Below are 17,522 nucleotides of genomic sequence, written 5' to 3'. Positions count from 1 at the left end.
ATACCCAACAAAGAAAAATCATCCGGATGCACAGGAAGGAGCCTAAATGCCGACTGAATGTCTGACTTAGCCATCAATGCACCTTTTCCACATTGCTTCACCAAAGCAACAGCCCCATCCACTGATGCATAATGAACAACTGAATCCTCTGTGGAGATAAAATCATTGATAGAAGCCCCCGCAGGCCAAGACAAATGGTGAATCAATCTAAACTCACCTTTCTGTTTTTTAGGAACAACTCCTAATGGAGAAATAGTCAAATTCTCAACAGGCCAATTATAAAAAGGGCCAACAATCCTTCCCAGTAATACTTCCTTTTCTAACTTTGTCTTCACCACTTCTGGGTGATCGGAGGCAGATTTTAAATTCTTGGCCCATCTCCGAACTCTTGGACCTTGATAACATAACCTAAAGCCAACTCTAAACCCCCACTCTAATGTCTTAGCCTCTAACTCCTTTGGATAACCTTGCAACCAAAAACATAAAACCTCCAAATTAATAGGAGTAGGGCCCTTTTCCAACAGCATGTTGTGCAAAACCTCTACCCCTGTCGGCACCTCGCCCTTGCTGACCTTGTCCTCCCCAATGCAAACCCCCAAAACATTGGAAAACCTGATGCCTGCCCCCGCACCCTGAGCAATCGTGCCTGAATCTACACTGCTGCCTCGTGCACCCTCCACTATTAAAAGCCCAGCAGGCTCCATTCTGTGGCAACGCACCTCGTGCACTATTCCCCACCCCAAATTGGGTGGGACGGCCCTGAAAGGGCTTATACTGCAATGGTAGACCCCTAGCCTTATGTAAAACCGGCGCATTCCTACCTGACCTCAACCATTGCATCCATAGCTCATTATCAATCTCCCCCCATTCTTTTTCAGGATAAATCGCCATGCGAGCTCTAAAGTCCTCGTCATATCGAAACCACCCAAATCCTCCATAATCCATCTGTGCTCTACACACAACATCCATATATTTTAATAATGCCACACTCCTTTCTGGAGAACGCTCGCAATATACATTAGCGTAAATCAAAAATGCTGACGTCCAATTCTCGATGGTAGTTGGCACTTTTGGCCGCCTGGCCAATTCACATTCCTCCTCCTTTGACCCTTCTTTAGCTTGTATCTCCCTGTGCAACAATTTGAACACATCAATAAACTCCCCTTTGCAAATCTTATCCTTCAAAGACTGAGTGAGATGCGCCCCCAAAGGCATCGACACTCCCATATAAGGCAGCTTTTTATTCTTCACACTCCCACCAGATGTCTCAGTTTTACTGTCCTTACCTTGATCCCGAGTAACACTCACTGTTTCACCTTTATCATTTCCTGACACACTTACCTCCGAAACATCAACTTTAGACTTCTCCACATTATCGTTAGCCGTCTGTATACCCATATCCTGCACCCTCACCCTTGTCCCCATTGACCTCTCCCCTCCAACCCCCACCCTTCCATGATCACCCATAATACCTCTTTCCTCACCTCTAGGAAGATTCCCCGCTGAACCAGATGTAATCCTTTGTGCATCTCGACAATCGCTCCGGACCGCCAATGTCTTCTGACCCTGTAAAACATTGTAACTCCGAGACTGGTTATTACCTTGCCCACTTACTTCCACTAAATCAGTCCCTCCCAAGCCCCTCATCAACATCCTCAAAATTAAGGGTTTCGTCATAACCCACATCCAAATTCAAGTAACTAGCGCCCTGGCTAGTAGAAGGCTCATCACTCATATATCCTTGTCGCACCTGAGACGACACTAATGTCTCCCCCGATGTCAGGTGAGCCGCTCCAGGTCTCACCCTCTCTTCTTGCCGGTGTCTCAGGGGTGTACTAACCCCCACCGTGTATCCTGAGATGAAAGCAGCCCGCCCTTGACCTGCCTTTACAAATTGCTCTTCTTGCCCGCTTGAAGCAAGCGACCCACCACACCCTGGCGCAATCAACTCACTGCCTGCCCTAAAAACTCCACTAACCCTGCCCCTACCAACACCTTCAACAGCTTGCACCTCTTCAAATGCCACTTCCTCTAATGTGCCTTGACCTTGATCCCTAAGATCCATTAAACCAGTTTTAACAAGAGTCATATTCTCCACCCCCCAATGCTGCACCTTATGTAACATGGGGCTAACCAATCTCGGCACCCAATGTATGAACATATTGGCCTCCCCCCCCTTCCTCAAAATTCTTTATTTTCGATGAATTAATTGAGTCCCCTTTGCCTAAGGGGTCGCCCCCATCCGAATCCGAATCAATTATGATCGGCTCCGGCCGATCTCCGATGCGCGCCGCCATCTTGAAAGCACCCACCAGGGTGCTTTCCTCTAATTATCCCTCTCCTCGCTTGCCTCTTTTTCGCAAGGAGAGTGGAGCTTGCTGTTGCGCGCGGCCCAATCCTTCAAAAACAGCAGGCGCATGCGCAGATGAACCGGCCTCCGCCCCCAAGCGCCGAAATGATGCCACCGCACCCTTAACGGCAGCGCCTCTCCCCCGAGAGGCAACCCGCTGCTGCAACGATGCACCCGCCCGTCTGGCCAGCCTGGACCCACCCCGCCCAACACTATTAACCATCGGTAAGCCCTGGCCTTACCCAACTTTTACCTCCACATCCAAAACTGCTGCCTGCGCGTATCTACGCCCCATTACACTTTTGTGTTTAATATTTTTTTCCAGATGCCGGTGGTGAGCAAGCAATAACCGCTGCTGCCACGCCCTCAGACGACGCCCTCCGAGGCCGTTTTATTCCTTCACTCTCCATTACTAAAGCGCTTTCTTTTAATAAATCTTCCCTGCCCTCCTCCTGCAGCATTCTCAACCCCTGAATCACTTTCTCTGACCTCGCCATATTGACAAACCAATAATATAGCCAATGCAAAAAACTTCCAGAAAACCAAACTCTAAGGCCTACCTACAAAAAATTCACCTACAGCACAACTGCCTAGGGTGTGGCAAGACGACCAAAGAGGCCGCCCACAGCCAGCCCACCCTATATATAGCCCCCAACCTAAACCCACCCCTGCCCTAAAAACAGCCAATCATTTTCCGTGCAGGTGGATCGTACCACCCACGCCCGATACGTCCGGGGGGAGACCGGGCAAGCCCTCGCTTCCCCCAAACCCCCAAGAAAAACTGAGGAAGAGAAAGACGGAAAACCGGTCACAAAACGATAAAGCTGGAAACTGGAATAGTGAGATAAAGGCGCAGGGAATGTATGTACAGTGGCGGATGGTGCCATTTGAAAATAGTGCGACAAGTTACACCAGCCCCTCCCATCTTCGAAGAAAATGAGTTGGTTTGTTCAAATAGGGCTGGGGCGGGACACAGCCCTGTGGAGGCCACTATTGCTTCGTGATAGGCGGCCTCTGTCTAACTAGGATCATGAAATGCTCAAATCATTGATAACTGGTCTAGAGGGACAGTCCAAGTAGCTGGCTTCCACCGGAGTCACTCCAAGTCTACTAAGTATAAGGCTGCTCGGAGTCTGCAAAGCAACAGAACACACGCCCGTCCGAGCTCCAGCCCACAGTGCACAACAGGTGGCATCTGGTGAAGTGATGAGAAAAACCGCCTAACCCAAGAGGCATAAACTCATGAGTCAAACCCCATTCATCCAGATGATGACGTATAACCTTTGAATATACTTTGGCAAGAATGTCAGACTAATGACCCTAAACTTTGTGGGCAGGGTAATATACCCTTTCGGATGTACATTAATATCTTTCCAAGAATGTGAGATGCCAGAGACAAAATGGAGACACCTGGCAAGCCCACCACGCACCGCTTACTTTAAAGCTACAGCGGGTAGCGTGTCTGGACCTGCTACTCTTGATGGTTTTCTTTATATCTTGAAGGATAATGGAGTTCACTACAGAGTGCCCTACTGTGTAGTTTACCATACAAGGGAGGCCCTGCAGCAGTGTGGGATGAACACAGGCACTGCAGCAGTGTGGGATGAGCACAGGCACTGCGGCAGTGGGAGGAAGACTGGCCCTGCACCAGTGTGGGATGAAGACTAGCAGGGAATCAAAGCACTTTACATGAACACCAGTTAGAATTGACAATGTCAGGTTTTTTTTTTAGGCATGGGGAGATTAAGTGATTGACCCAGAATCGCAGGATGTTGAGCCGATGCTGGAACTCAGTATCCTACATAATCATAACTTAAGCACAGAGAATGTTCACCTGAAAAAAAGTAACAGGCTGTGGCAGCACGTACTAAGTCACTTAGTGGGTCACTTGGGACCAGGATCGGATGACGTGGAGTTGAGAGCTCAAATTATAACTTACTCTTGGTCATCCTCATCTTTTCCATCTCCTGGGCATGATGAGGCGGGAACAGTAGCAATTGAAGGAAAGACAGCAAGGGATAGAAAATGACCAATCACACTACAGCTTCATAATGAAGCCATATTGTGATTGGTCAAACCTCCCACCCCAATGATGCTTCTATGGTTAGGCCTATTCGCTTTTCTTGAGCCAATCCAGATGCTGCTCCTTGCTGTTTATATCAGCATACAGGATAAGAGCAGCGCCAGGATTGGCTGGAGCAGGCAAAGTCAGTGCTCCTTAGGAGACGGGTATGCTGCAGCTGTGATCCTCGGCTCACTAACATGCTGGTGGAAGAGGCCTCAAATGCTTATGTTGGATTGGTCAAAGGAAGACACCCGTCCAACCTGACATGGGCACCAACACTTCAGACCCCTGTGCTGTCAATAATTATGCCCCACCCCAGCCTTCTCATGATTAAAAAGCCTAGGCATCCACCTGCAATGTGCGCCCGGCTCACAGCTGAAATAAAAGCACCTCAGTGGGGATTTTAAACCATTAAATAAATGTTAAAATTATAATTTAACATTTTTAATACAGGTACCAGGGAGCCACAAATACAGGGGGCCGACGTGGTAACACTGCCATAGAGAAACCGCTGCTGGCCTAGTAGTCAATTAAAAGGCATTTATTGGATTCAAGACTACACAGCCATGGTATTCGGGACAACAACATTTAATAGCACCCACTGTGTACTTCTGAGTAGTGTTTTGGCCAAATTAAGCACTGCTGACCACCACTTTTCAGTGCGATAGCGTAGCTCTGTATTTCATATTTTCCTGTCATCTAAAAAAATCAAATGAGTTTCACTAATGATTTGCATAGTCAAGCTTCTTATTTATGTTGGATAATGCAGTTTCCTTTAGGCCAGTTTATGCTATATTGACACTACGCCAGCCTGGCTAGGCATGTCTCGTTCTCTTCTGAGCAGGTGTGAGGCCCTGGGCGGGAGCTGGTCTTGTGGGATATTGAATTCAGAGTAGGCAGGCTTCTTCTCACATTATTTTAGCACACCACATCTCTTTTCAGTAAATATGTCTGTAATATGGCATTCAACAGACAAAGGAGGGTACAGGTGTTTGTCACGTTCCTGGTGAATGTAGTCAGAATTGGCCGCTGCCTACAAGAGTTAACGAGCAGGAGTATTAATGAAGTGTGTTAGCCCAATGCAAACAGTGAATGTATACTAGAGCTGTTAGGCAAATAATAAGTATTCATATAGGCATTAAAAATACCCATTCACTTGTCACTTTATTATTATATATGTAGTTTGTATACATCAAACTGAATCAAAAGGTGCTGGTGTGCTGCACAAGGTAAATGGTAAGGATGACTTCAGAAGGTGATCGGAGTAGAAGCTGGGTTCTGAGAGCACTGTTACTTCATCATCAAATAATAATCTTTAAAGAGGTTTGTCTTCATCTGTTTACTAAATTGAAGTAGGGTCGGAGCAATCCTACAGGCATATCTAGCCAAATTGTCAGTACATACATGGAGAAGGCATGTTGACTTATTTTTACCTTTTTGCACTTTGTCTCCCCTGTTATGGTGTCCTGGTTGTTGATTTACTAAGGGCCACAGGAGATGTTAAACTTGTAAGCAATATAGGCAGGACTGTTGGTGGTGATGGCTTTGTGGATGTTGCAGCTGAATTTGAAGATGGTGTGGGAAGGCAAGTGGAGCGAGTGGAATTCTATCAGAGATTGTATTTCTGCTGCAGCATACAGGATGATCTTAATGGGGACCAGTTTGGAGCCTGGAAAGCTGTGGAGCATGACATTACCAGCATGCTTAAGTTGTATAATAAATACAAAAATAATTACTGGTACCCAGAGTTTTCCCCCCAAGTTAGTTGCCAAAGACCAAGGATGTCCAGTCTTGATTTTACCTCATGCCCATTTCATCCAATACCTTACTCTGCCCTCCTTTTTATCTCATTCTGTCTGATTCTTTTTCATGAACGTTTTCTCCTTTTGTCACTAGTTTTCACATCTTTGCCTTCCTCTATCTTTTCCCCTTTGCTGCTGTTCTCTCTCAGTTTTTGTTGATGCTCTATCTTTTCCCCTTTGCTGCTGTTCTCTCTCAGTTTTTGTTGATGAAAAATGAGTCACTGTCTGCCAGAAAGAGTGCTGGTGGGCCCCACCTGCATACACCAGCTCAATCTAAACATGGGTTACCACCATCTAAATACCAGTGTACATCAGCTTGGATAGCAGTTCTCAAGTCACTTTCTGGGAGGAATGGTTTCACTTCCTTCAGTAGAGTGAGCTGATACCAGGCCGTCTTTGTTTTCGTGGCGATGTATTCCTTGAGGGAGAGGTCGATGTCCAGACCCATATCATTTAGCCAGGTTTGAACTTGTAGCTTGTTGTTCTTAGTCAGTTGAAGGAATTCAATCTTGGTAAGGCTGAACCTGCGGTAAGTCCGGAACATCCAGTTCTGGATGAGGTGTAAGTAGTGTTTGAGGCAAGGGTTTTGTGGAATGGAAAAGATTTGCAAGTAGAATTGGCGCAGTGGTGAGTTTGGTGCTGTTATCTGTGAGTGGAGTCCCAAGGGTTTCCTAGTAGAGATTGGAATTAGCAATTATTTTATTTGCACCATCTGGGAAATACACATAAATGATCCACCACTGGATAAATTATGTCAAAAGGGGCTGTCTTGGTTTGTTTGCTGGGCCTTAGTTATTGTTAGTGAGGAGGTTTCTGCGATATTAAGGCCCCAGAAAATGACTGCACCCCAAATATGTTTGTTTTCTCTAACCACCTAGGGAAAAAGAGACCCATTTTTCTTGCTTGCTATAGAGACTTTGGTACCCTTGTTATGCTTTTTTATGAGTGTGAATTTAACTACTTCGGGGAGCTAGAAGAATTAATTATATCCTGAAAAAACCCATGTTGTCTACTAATTTTGACCAACATTGAAATTAAATTCCTATGTGTCTTCAGCCCCAGTTGCTTTTGCCTTTTTGCTTTTTAGACACCTGTGCTGACGGTGATAATGCATTGAATTTTTATTTTCTTGCAGGCAACAAGTTTCCCTGGCGATTTGAGCTATGCTGTTGCTGGCTTAATCTTTCTTGAGTATAAAGCAAGCGCCCAGTGGTCTGCAGAACTCTTAGTAATTAACTACAGAGGACAACTAAAAAGCTACCTTGTTAGGTAATATTTAAATTGAACATGATCTTTGCTGTCTGCATACAGTTTGGGGTCTAATAGAATGCAGAACGTTTTTTCTAGTATACTGAAAGGGGAATGATATACGTGTTCTGTTACATAAGTAAATTTTGCTTGCGAGATGGGGGTTCTAAATATCTTTACTTGAGTTGCCCATTTTGGACATCAAAGCAAGGAACTTAAAGTTTGAATAGTATATTTTGACCCAGGGGTTCACAAAACGTCTTGGCAATTTCAGGATTTCACTGTGCTTGATGAAGGTTGAGGCCTTTTACTCTGCTCTCCTGGGGAAGCTTATGATTGTGCTAATGTTGTCTTCTAGTAGTCCAGAATTTCTTTGTACTAGCAGTAGCAGGGCAGAAATAAATACATGTTCTACTCAAATATTATTATGCATAATGTTGTGTCTTATTTTTTTGTTATCATTTTTTCCAGTGTTGGAACAAACCAAAGCTACCAGGAGAGTCATAATTTCAATTTCAGCAGCCATTATTCTTATGGAATAACATCAGTAGTGTTTCATCCTAGACACAGGTAATATCCCCCGTAATTCAGTGCTAATGGCTATAAGAATGTTAATGTCTCTTTGTGTATATATGCATGATCCATAATGTGAGAAATTGGGTTATTGGTTGAGGGGGGCGAAAGCCTTCTCAAGCAGTAGCCACAATCCTTGTCAGGGTGAACCACAAAAAATTACAAAATTAACCTCTGCATAACCGCTTGACACAAAAGCTCAGGCTTAACTTGGAGGCAATGTATAATGTATTTATGCACCACAATAACACTAATAAAGTAAAAACACAACACAATAAAAATCACAAACCAATCTAGAAAAATAAAGTACATTTTAATAAATGAAATGATATTAGAACAACAAAAATTCGATCTGTAGAACTGGAGATATGCTTAGAAGGTCTTAGGTAAAAGTAGTGCCACAAAGTGCAAAGCCCCAACTGTGGTTATCCAATCGCACCAGACTGGGACAAAATCCCAAATTCAGGCTGTAGGCGATAGAGTACGGATGGGGTACATGAACAAGTTTGGCCCGCTGGACAGTGTACCGGGTTGTATTTGAGTTGAGATGTGAGGTCCTGCATCATGCTGCCTCGAGTTGCATCTGTTCTGATGGGGCTGCTGATTGGGAGCTGTGAGGTGCTGCGAAGCAAGGTCCAGCATCTTGGTGCGTCGGTTCCGATAAAGCCAGCGATCTGGAACTGCAAGATGCTGCGATGCGAGGGTCTGCACTGAGTTGCATGAGAAACCATTAGACACCAGGGATTATTGTTTTTTATCATACTTGCGCATAAGGGGAGCGGCTCCTTGGGCAAGGGCAGCTCCCCAGGGGGCCAAATTATTCTTAGGCCATTTCTGCTCCCCCCCACCCCGGGGCAGAAAACCCCTAGACACCAGGGATAATTTTATTATGTTTATTTTTATTTTTACATGTGGGGTGCGACCTCTTAGGCAAGGGTCGCTCCCGGGGGGTGGGCAAAATATAATTAGGCCACAAGACACCAGGGATTTCTGTTTTTTTTATTTTTATACGAGCGCATAAGGGGAGCGGCTGCTTAGGCAAGGTCCGCTCCACGGGGGTTAAAATATTTGTAGGCCTTTTCTGCTCCCCCGGAGGCAGATCGGCCTGATATATTTAGGCTAATCTGCCCCCGGGAGGGGGGCAGAAACCTCTAGACACCAGGGATATATCTAATTTTTTATTTACTTTATATTTTTATGTATGGGGAGCGACCCTTTAGGCAAGGGTCGCTCCCCCGGGGCAAATTGTATTTAGGCCATTTCTGCCCCCTTTGGGGGCAGATCGGCCTATTTTTGTTAGGCCAAACTGTACCCAAGGGGAGCAGAAACCTCTAGACACCATGGATTGGTGTGTGTGCATGTGTGTTTTGTTTGGGGTGGCAGCCCCTTGGACAAGGGTCGCTTCCCATGGGGGCACATTACTGTTGGCCATATCGGCCCCCCTCGGGGGCAGATTGGCCTATTTTTGGAAGGCCCATCTGCCCCTAAGAGGGGCTGCAAGCCCACCGGAGACCAGGGAAGATTTCTTTTCAAAATAAGGAATACTCCCACCCCAAATAAATGGGGCCAAAGTTGTTCTGCCCACCAGTGGGCAGATTGGGCAATTACCCCCCCCAATCCACACCCCGGGGCAGGGGGAGGGCAGAAAGTCTACTAGATGCCAGGGAATAAAAAAAAAAAAAGAAAGAGTGGGGTGGTGGCTACCAACCAGTATGGGCCTGGTTATGCCCCCACCCGAACTGAAGGTGGTAACAGTCTTTCAGCTCTCCCCTGCACACTAAAACATCTTATCCCATGGCAAGCAAGAGGACATTTGATTATTTTGGGTTTTAGTTTTACATTTGGGCCATGAGAGCTTGGTAACTCTCAAAATCATCTCACTTGGAATGGTGAGGGCTACACTTTTTTGACTTTGGGACGCTGCCATGTAGAAAAATCCACAAGACCTTAATCCCATCGGAAAACTGAACATCTGGTTGCTTCCAGGGTGGTGTGCTTCACATGCACCCTGCGCCATTTTCTTACCCACAATGCCCTACAAACGTCCAACTTTGCTGGAAATCACACATTTTCCCCACATTTTTGTGATGGGACCTTTCGGAATCTGCAGGAATCCACAAAATTTCTACCACCCAACGTTTTCTCATCTATAGCGATAAAAATTCTGCTGCACTTGTCAGCCTAAACATTTTTTTTTTTCAAACTGCCCTTTTGGACCTGCTTTGGTTCCCCCTCAGTTTCAACATGTTTTTGACTCTTCCCTGTCACAAGCACTTGGCCCACCTACACAAGTGAGGTATCATTGTTACCGGGAGACTGAGGGGAACGTTGAGTGGTAGGAAATGTGTCCTGGTGCGGTGATCTTACACAGAAATGTGAGAAAAATGTAATTTTTTAGCTAAATTTGAGGTTTGCTGTGGATTCTGGGTAAGAAAACATTGGGGGATCCACGCAAGTCACACCTCCCTGGACTCCTTTGGGTGTCTAGTTTTCAGATATGTCTGGGTTTGATAGGTTTCCCTAGATGGCTGCTGAGCCCAGGACCAAAAATGCAGGTGCCCCCCACCCTCACAAAAACAGGTAGTTTTGTATTTGATAATTTTGATGTGTCCAGATAGTGTTTTGGGGCATTTCCTGTCATGAGCACTAGGCCTACCCACACAAGTGAGGTACCATTTTTATGGGGAGACTTGGGGGAATGCTGGGTGGAAGGAAATTTGTGGCTCCTCTCAGATTCCAGAACTTTCTGTCACCGAAATGAGAGGAAAAAGTTTTTTTTGCCAGATTTTGAGGTTTGCAAAGGATTCTGGGTAACAGAACCTGGAGAGAGCCCCATTAGTCTCCCCATCTTGGATTCGCCTAGGAGTCTAGTTTTCAAAAGTGTTTAGGTTTGATAGGTTTCCCTAGGTGCCGGCTGAGCTAGAGGCCAAAATCCACAGCTAGGCACTTTACAAAAACAGCTCTGTTTTCTTTGGGAAAATGTGATGTTTCCACATTGTGTTTTGGGGCATTTCCTGTTGCGGGCGCTAGACCTACCCACACAAGTTAGGTACCATTTTTATCGGGAGACTTGGAGGAACGCTGGGTGGAAGGAAATTTGTGGCTCCTCTCAGATTCCAGAACTTTCTGTCACCGAAATGAGAGGAAAACATGTTTTTATTGCCAAATTTTGAGGTTTGCAAAGGATTCTGGGTATCAGAACCTGGTCAGAGCCCCACAAGTTGCCACATCTTGGATTTCCCTAGGTGTCTAGTTTTCAAAAATGCGTAGGTTTGGTAGGTTTCCCTAGGTACCGGATGAGCTAGAGGCCAAAATCTACAGCTAGGCACTTTGCAAAAAACAGCTCTATTTTCTTTGGGAAAATGTGATGTGTCCACGTTGTGTTTTGGGGCATATCCTGTCGCAGGCTCTAGTCCTACCCACACAAGTGAGGTGCAATTTTTATTGGGAGACTTGGAGGAACGCTGGGTGGAAGAAAATTTGTGGCTCCTCTCAGATTCCAGAACTTTCTGTCACCGAAATGAGAGGAAAAATGTTTTTTTTTTTTTTGCCAAATTTTGAGGTTTGCAAAGGATTCTGAGTAACAGAACATGGTGAGAACCCCACAAGCCACCCCATCTTGTGTTCCCCAAGGTGTCTAGTTTTCAAAAGTGCGTAGGTTTGGTAGGTTTCCCTAGGTGCCGGCTTAGCTAGAGGCCAAAATCTGCAGCTAGACAATTTGCAAAAAAAAGTCAGATTTCAATGTAAAAATTTGATGTGTCCATGTTGCGTTTCCTGTCTTAAGCATTAGGCCTACCCACGCAAGTGAGGTACCATTTTTATCCGGAGACTTGGGGGAACACAGAATAGCAAAACAAGTGTTATTGCCCCTTGTCTTTCTCTAAATTTCTTCCTTCCAAATGTAAGACAGTGTGTGAAAAAGACGTCTATTTGAGAAATGGCCTATAATTCACATGCTAGTATGGGCACCCAGGAATTCAGAGATGTGCAAATAACCACTGCTTCTCAACACCTTATCTTGTGCCCATTTGTGAAATACAAAGGTTTTCTTGATACCTATATTTCACTCTTTATATTTCAGCAAATGAATTGCTACATACCCGGTATAGAATGAAAACCCATTGCAAGGTGCAGCTCATTTATTGGCTCTGGGTACCTAGGGTTCTTGATGAAACTACAAGCCCTATATATCCCCACAACCAGAAGAGTCCAGCAGACGTAACGGTATATTACTTTAAAAAATCTGACAGCGCAGGAAAAAGTTACAGAGTAAAACTTTGAGAAAAATTGCTGTTTTTTTCACCTCAATTTCAATATTTTTTCATTTCAGCTGTTATTTTCTGTAGGAAACCCTTGTAGGATCTACACAAATTACCCCTTGCTGAATTCACAATTTTGTCTACTTTTCAGAAACGTTTAGCTTTCCAGGATCGAGCATTGATTTCACACCCATTTCTGTCACTAACTGGAAGGAGGCTGAAAGCACAAAAAATCATAAAAATGGGGTATGTCCCAGCAAAATGCCAAAATTGTGTTGAAAAATTGGGTTTTCTGATTCAAGACTGCCTGTTCCTGAAAGCTGGGAAGATGGTGATTTTAGCACCGCAAACCCTTTGTTGATGCCATTTTCAGGAGAAAAAAAACCACAAGCCTTCTTCTGCAGCCCTTTCTTCCCTTTTGTTTGAAATAAATGAAATTTTCAGTGTATTTTGGCTAATTTCTTGGTCTCCTTCAGAGGAACCCACAAACTCTGTGTATCTCTAGAATCACTAGGATATTGTAAAAAAAAGGACACAAATTTGGCTTGGGTAGCTTATGTGGACAAAAAGTTATGAGGGCCTAAGCGCGAACTGCCCCTAATAGCCAAAAAAAGGCCTGGCACCTGAGGGGGAAAAGGCCTGGCAGCGAAGGGGTTAAAGTAGTTCTGTTCTTTCGAAGGAAATATAACCCTTAATTTGTTAATTTACTATGGTCAAACTTCATTTTCAAGAACTGTGTACACACTTGGGGTTTGAGATCTCCCACAAATTACCAGCAGATTAACAATTTCTTTGTGACAAACTTCGCATCTGGTAATTTAAAGCAATCCATGATAATTTTCTCTTTCTTGTACCGTTGGTATCGCCTTTCCAAAAACAAGTGCCTTCTTCTCCGGCCATTCCAAACTCATTATTGCGCCCTTCTCTCTTTCAGAACCAGGAAGGTGTGAGCGCCTGACAATCAGCTTGCAACAAAACATAACCAAAGGCTTAATAAAAATACTCTTTTGACCTTTGAAGCAAGCCCCCCGACGACACCAAAAATAGCGCCAGAGTCTGGAGTTGATAGAGAAACATGATTACTTTGTAGCTGGAATAGAATGTACTCCTAAACACAAGTTGATTTACCTTTATTTTTCACGTTTTACGCAGGTAGCACAGTAAAGCGAACAAACAGAACAAGTTCAGAAACCAAAATAACGATGCTTTGCTGCAGTTGATGGGTCTGAATGTCCTTTATTTCCAAAAAAGTGTATGTAAGAGACACAAAAGTTAAAAATAAGCAGAAAGGACGAAATGTACACAAAATTAAAGGTGCTCCATCTTAATAATGCATTTCTAAACAATGGAGAACAGTGAAAAAAAACAATGGGTTCAAAGTATCTAATTTCTAAATAATAGCCTCTAAATTGAGCATCCGGCAGACAAGACCATATATTTGGATATTATTGGCCCAAACGTATAAAAATTACCCAAATTGCGTTACATTAAACAAAAATAACAAGCCTTCCCAAATATAGATAGACCGGTTGCCATTTAGTTCAAGACTGATTTCTTTTGAGAAATCGCCCATTAAACAAAAAAATACAGACAAGCAGAAGGGGTCTAAATGTACACAAAAAAGCTGCGATACCCCTATTATGCAAGTTTAACTTATATCATTAAATGAACAGCAAATATACCAAGACAATACACAGTTTACAGCCTTGTTTACCGAAAAACCTGTAGCTAATGAACAGCGAGCAGTGGAGCTCACACGGGGTCGCCGTGTGCTGTGTGTCAGAGGCCAGTGACAGAAGTCTGTAAATGGGGACCACAGCCAGACACTGAAAACAACAAGCAGTGACGGGGGGGAGGCAGGGGGTGAGGGGCAGGGTCGACATGGGGAGATTAAGTGAACTAACACTTATGGATGACACGAGCAGCCGGGAGCAGCAACATGCACCGAAGCTGAACAAATGCCATCACATAAGACCGGTGTAGTCGGAAAGCGCAGAAAATAACTTAAATCCCCCAAATTACCAAAGATAAGAGCAGCTGGGAGCATGACATGTACCGAAGCTAAAGAAATACCATCGCATGCTCGTGCTGTAGCCGTAAAGCACAAAAAAATAACTTAAATCCAAACTTTACCACAGACACAAGCAGCTGAAAAGCCTCCGAAATCACACACCACCTCAATGATTACAGCCATGTTTACTGAAAGTCTTGTGCTGAATCTGATCAAGCACTCAGTAGTAGTCACGAGCAGGAAACGCAGCATGGGTGGTAGGTAGTGGAGGGACGGCACCACAAGCTGAGGCAAAAGAAACAAGCATTTCCAATGCAACGGGTCTCACATTTCTCAGAGTTAGAGCTATTAGCAGTTGTAAACTCCCTACCGGGCTTTTCTTGCCTCATTAAATGGAAGAAAAAAAACGAGTGCGATCGCGCTGCTAAACAAGCGAGATTGCGCTGCGAAAAAAGAGAAAAAGTAGTTCACAAACCGTACAGAAAACAGTGAGCCTCGTATGTTTTCAGTACTTTGTTGCTGCGCTTGAGGAGGGCTAACCACCGGAAAAGGCATGACATATAGGCCTTCCACTAATGAAAGCAAGCAGACTTTAAAAGGCAAGCCCACGAACTAGTGAAAGACACTGACGTGACATGGATGGGGCTCTGAACCCTTTTCTAATTACTACAGCGTCTCGCAGGCAATACACATGTGCAAGCACATGCTACACAGGCTCGATCCTAAAAAGTAGAACCCCAAACCTACAATGAATGGCCAGAAGTGTAATGGTCCATGTAACAGGGTCAATCTCCAGGGCTGGACCAAAACAGCCAAAAGGCTGGACAACTGTAACGCATTTACCAAAGAAACCAAAGCCCAAGTAACGAATGAAAGCGAACAGAAGTAGATTTCAGCATGTCGAGACATAGTGCATGCAGGCTGCCTAGGCTCAACCTAAAGAGTGCCTCCAAATTAGTATTAATTCTGATACATCTGACTAGTCCCCCATACTCTTAGCAGCACCATTATAAACTCAGCATCAGCAAACATCCACCTCTGCTGCTATCACTTACAGCACTATCTAGAAACCCAGCTTGCTCTCAGTTCCCACATTGATCTATCAGCAGCTGTACCTTCCTTTGCAACTCCTATCACACCACATCTTGCCCAATCACCACCCCTTCTTGTCTGTCTAGCTCCCAACATAGCATCTTCTGGTAATGCCCCTCTGTGTCAACCTTTCCCCTTGTTACACATTTCCACCCTAACCCACTTCCCATGCCTGAAAATGTACCCATGCTAATCCCACTTTACCAGTCTTCCTCAAATACTCACCCACCATGTACCACCTACTTACCACAACACCCATCGCCAAGGCATTTTGCCCTGCCCATTGCTTCCCTCAGAACACTTCTCCAAGCCCCATCGACCACATGAGCCCTATCCATCCTTTCCTACTGACCATTTTACTTTGTCTAGGGAACTCAAATGACAGATAACGGAATGGCAAACACAGCTGAGCTAACTTTGGGGGTAACTAACATATAAACGCAGAGTTAAAAGAAAGCTTAACAATATTTTCCACTGGGATGCCTATATATGCTTGCTTAGGAACACCACAAACAAAGGCTATTTGACAGACCAGCTATGATCTGATCCATAACCAATACTAACTACCCCCACAAATACAGAGAAAAGAAGGTAGCAAAACCAACTCCTCCTTTACCACGCCTCCTCTGGAAATATCTCTTCATGCATTGACTACCCTTCTATCACCAATATGTACAGGACAAAAGGATGGAAGGGAGTTAATGGTTCCAGCACAACCTGAGCTTTCAGGGCCTTCAGTTACTCCATGTCCGGCTCTCTGAATCCTGGCTGACTCCGTCTTGTGTCCCTTTGGGCCCCAAGGAATTGAGAGGCCTCCCACCAGGAACAACACTGTGGGAATTGCCCTCTGCACTAGCTGGAACCTCCACACTTAACTTGCCTCCGACTCATGTTCCGACTTCGCTGCTAGCACCACAACTTAACCCGGCCCTCGGCATGTTGACGCCGATGATGATGTAGCTGTCTGAAGTAGCGGCCCTGATTGTCCTCTCTGACACCGGTCCGACGTCTGACAATGTTGAGCCAGAATCCACCTGAGGTGGCACTTTCGCTCTTGGCTTGCAGCAGCCTAGACAACAATCTCTCTGTTCTCTTTCTGGGACCATCTTTGATAATGATTATGACCTGGTGATTAGTTCGCTCTGCCCTACCAAGATGAAAATTGCTATGAGGCCTTGCAGGTTCCCTCAATTGCAACCCGGATACTGCTCTTTTTCTCCTCCTGGATTTGTCAAAGAAGAGTCAGCTTCCTACGCTATGGTGATGCAGAGGGTGGCCCAGGTTCTTGACCTCCATCTCCCACGTTAGAGGTTAGATCAAATGTTTTGGCGGAGGTCCTCCAACCAGTGCAAAATTCTTCTGAGCCCTTCTTTCCCATAAACGAGACACTGACAGATACCTTTTTGGGGCGTGGGCTAAACGCTGGCTCTGGTCCCTCAGAAAAAAGACAAATTGCGAGGTCCAGGCAACCTGGTTTTTCTTTCGCAGCACTCCTTGCTGGAAAGGATAGTGGTGCAAGCTTCTACCAGCCACTCTAATCCAAGCACATTTCCCACCGCTCCCCAGATAAGGAGACAAAGTGAGTGGAAATGTTCGGCAAACGATATGATGCCAACTGTTTGTTGGGACTATGCTTACACACTGTTTGGGTTTCGGTCGCACAAGTCCACCCCGGTGTGCCCAAAGACCATCACCCTGTACTTTCTCAGGCATCACAAAATAATTGTGATGCTGCCAAGTTCACAATTCGTTGGGGCTTGGACACCACTGATTCCATATACCATAGGCATCAACATTGTCATGCATAGCTGTGATCAACTGGGCTCTTGGGCGATGACAAGTACACTTTGATGAACATGCACTTTGATAGGGCTCTCCTATTCGGCGAGAAAGCAGATTCAGCGCTTTATGGAGAGCAGAGCTAATGCTCGCTGTCTGGGTCTTTCCGCTTGGCTTAGCCAACCGCAGCTGCAACCGTTCCTTTCACAGCTTTAGCCAAAGTGTGCCTTACTGCCAACCCATCCAGCTTTCACAGGGAATCCACAAGTTTTTCAATTGAGGCTGTGGTTCCCACCGCCCATGCGGTCAAGGTCGGTGCTCCACGTGGGGAAAAAAGAGGGTG

The 17,522-nt window shown here is 45.1% G+C and overlaps 1 protein-coding gene across 2 annotated transcripts in view; it reads left to right on the top strand.

Moving 5' to 3' along the window:
* Nucleotides 1-17,522, top strand: part of NBAS (NBAS subunit of NRZ tethering complex) — a 1,762,396-nt gene that overhangs the window by 228,590 nt on the left and 1,516,284 nt on the right. For both annotated transcript variants that reach the window (XM_069235962.1, XM_069235961.1), the window contains exons 8-9: nucleotides 7,353-7,486; nucleotides 7,937-8,035. In XM_069235962.1, the coding sequence (XP_069092063.1) occupies nucleotides 7,353-7,486; nucleotides 7,937-8,035 (233 nt within the window). The remainder of the gene's footprint in view (nucleotides 1-7,352; nucleotides 7,487-7,936; nucleotides 8,036-17,522) is intronic.

The sequence above is a fragment of the Pleurodeles waltl genome, chromosome 5 (genome assembly GCF_031143425.1).
Source record: "Pleurodeles waltl isolate 20211129_DDA chromosome 5, aPleWal1.hap1.20221129, whole genome shotgun sequence".
Lineage (NCBI taxonomy): Eukaryota > Metazoa > Chordata > Amphibia > Caudata > Salamandridae > Pleurodeles > Pleurodeles waltl.
The sequence above is the reverse complement of the archived record's forward strand: the minus strand, read 5'-3'. Positions and strand labels throughout refer to the sequence as shown.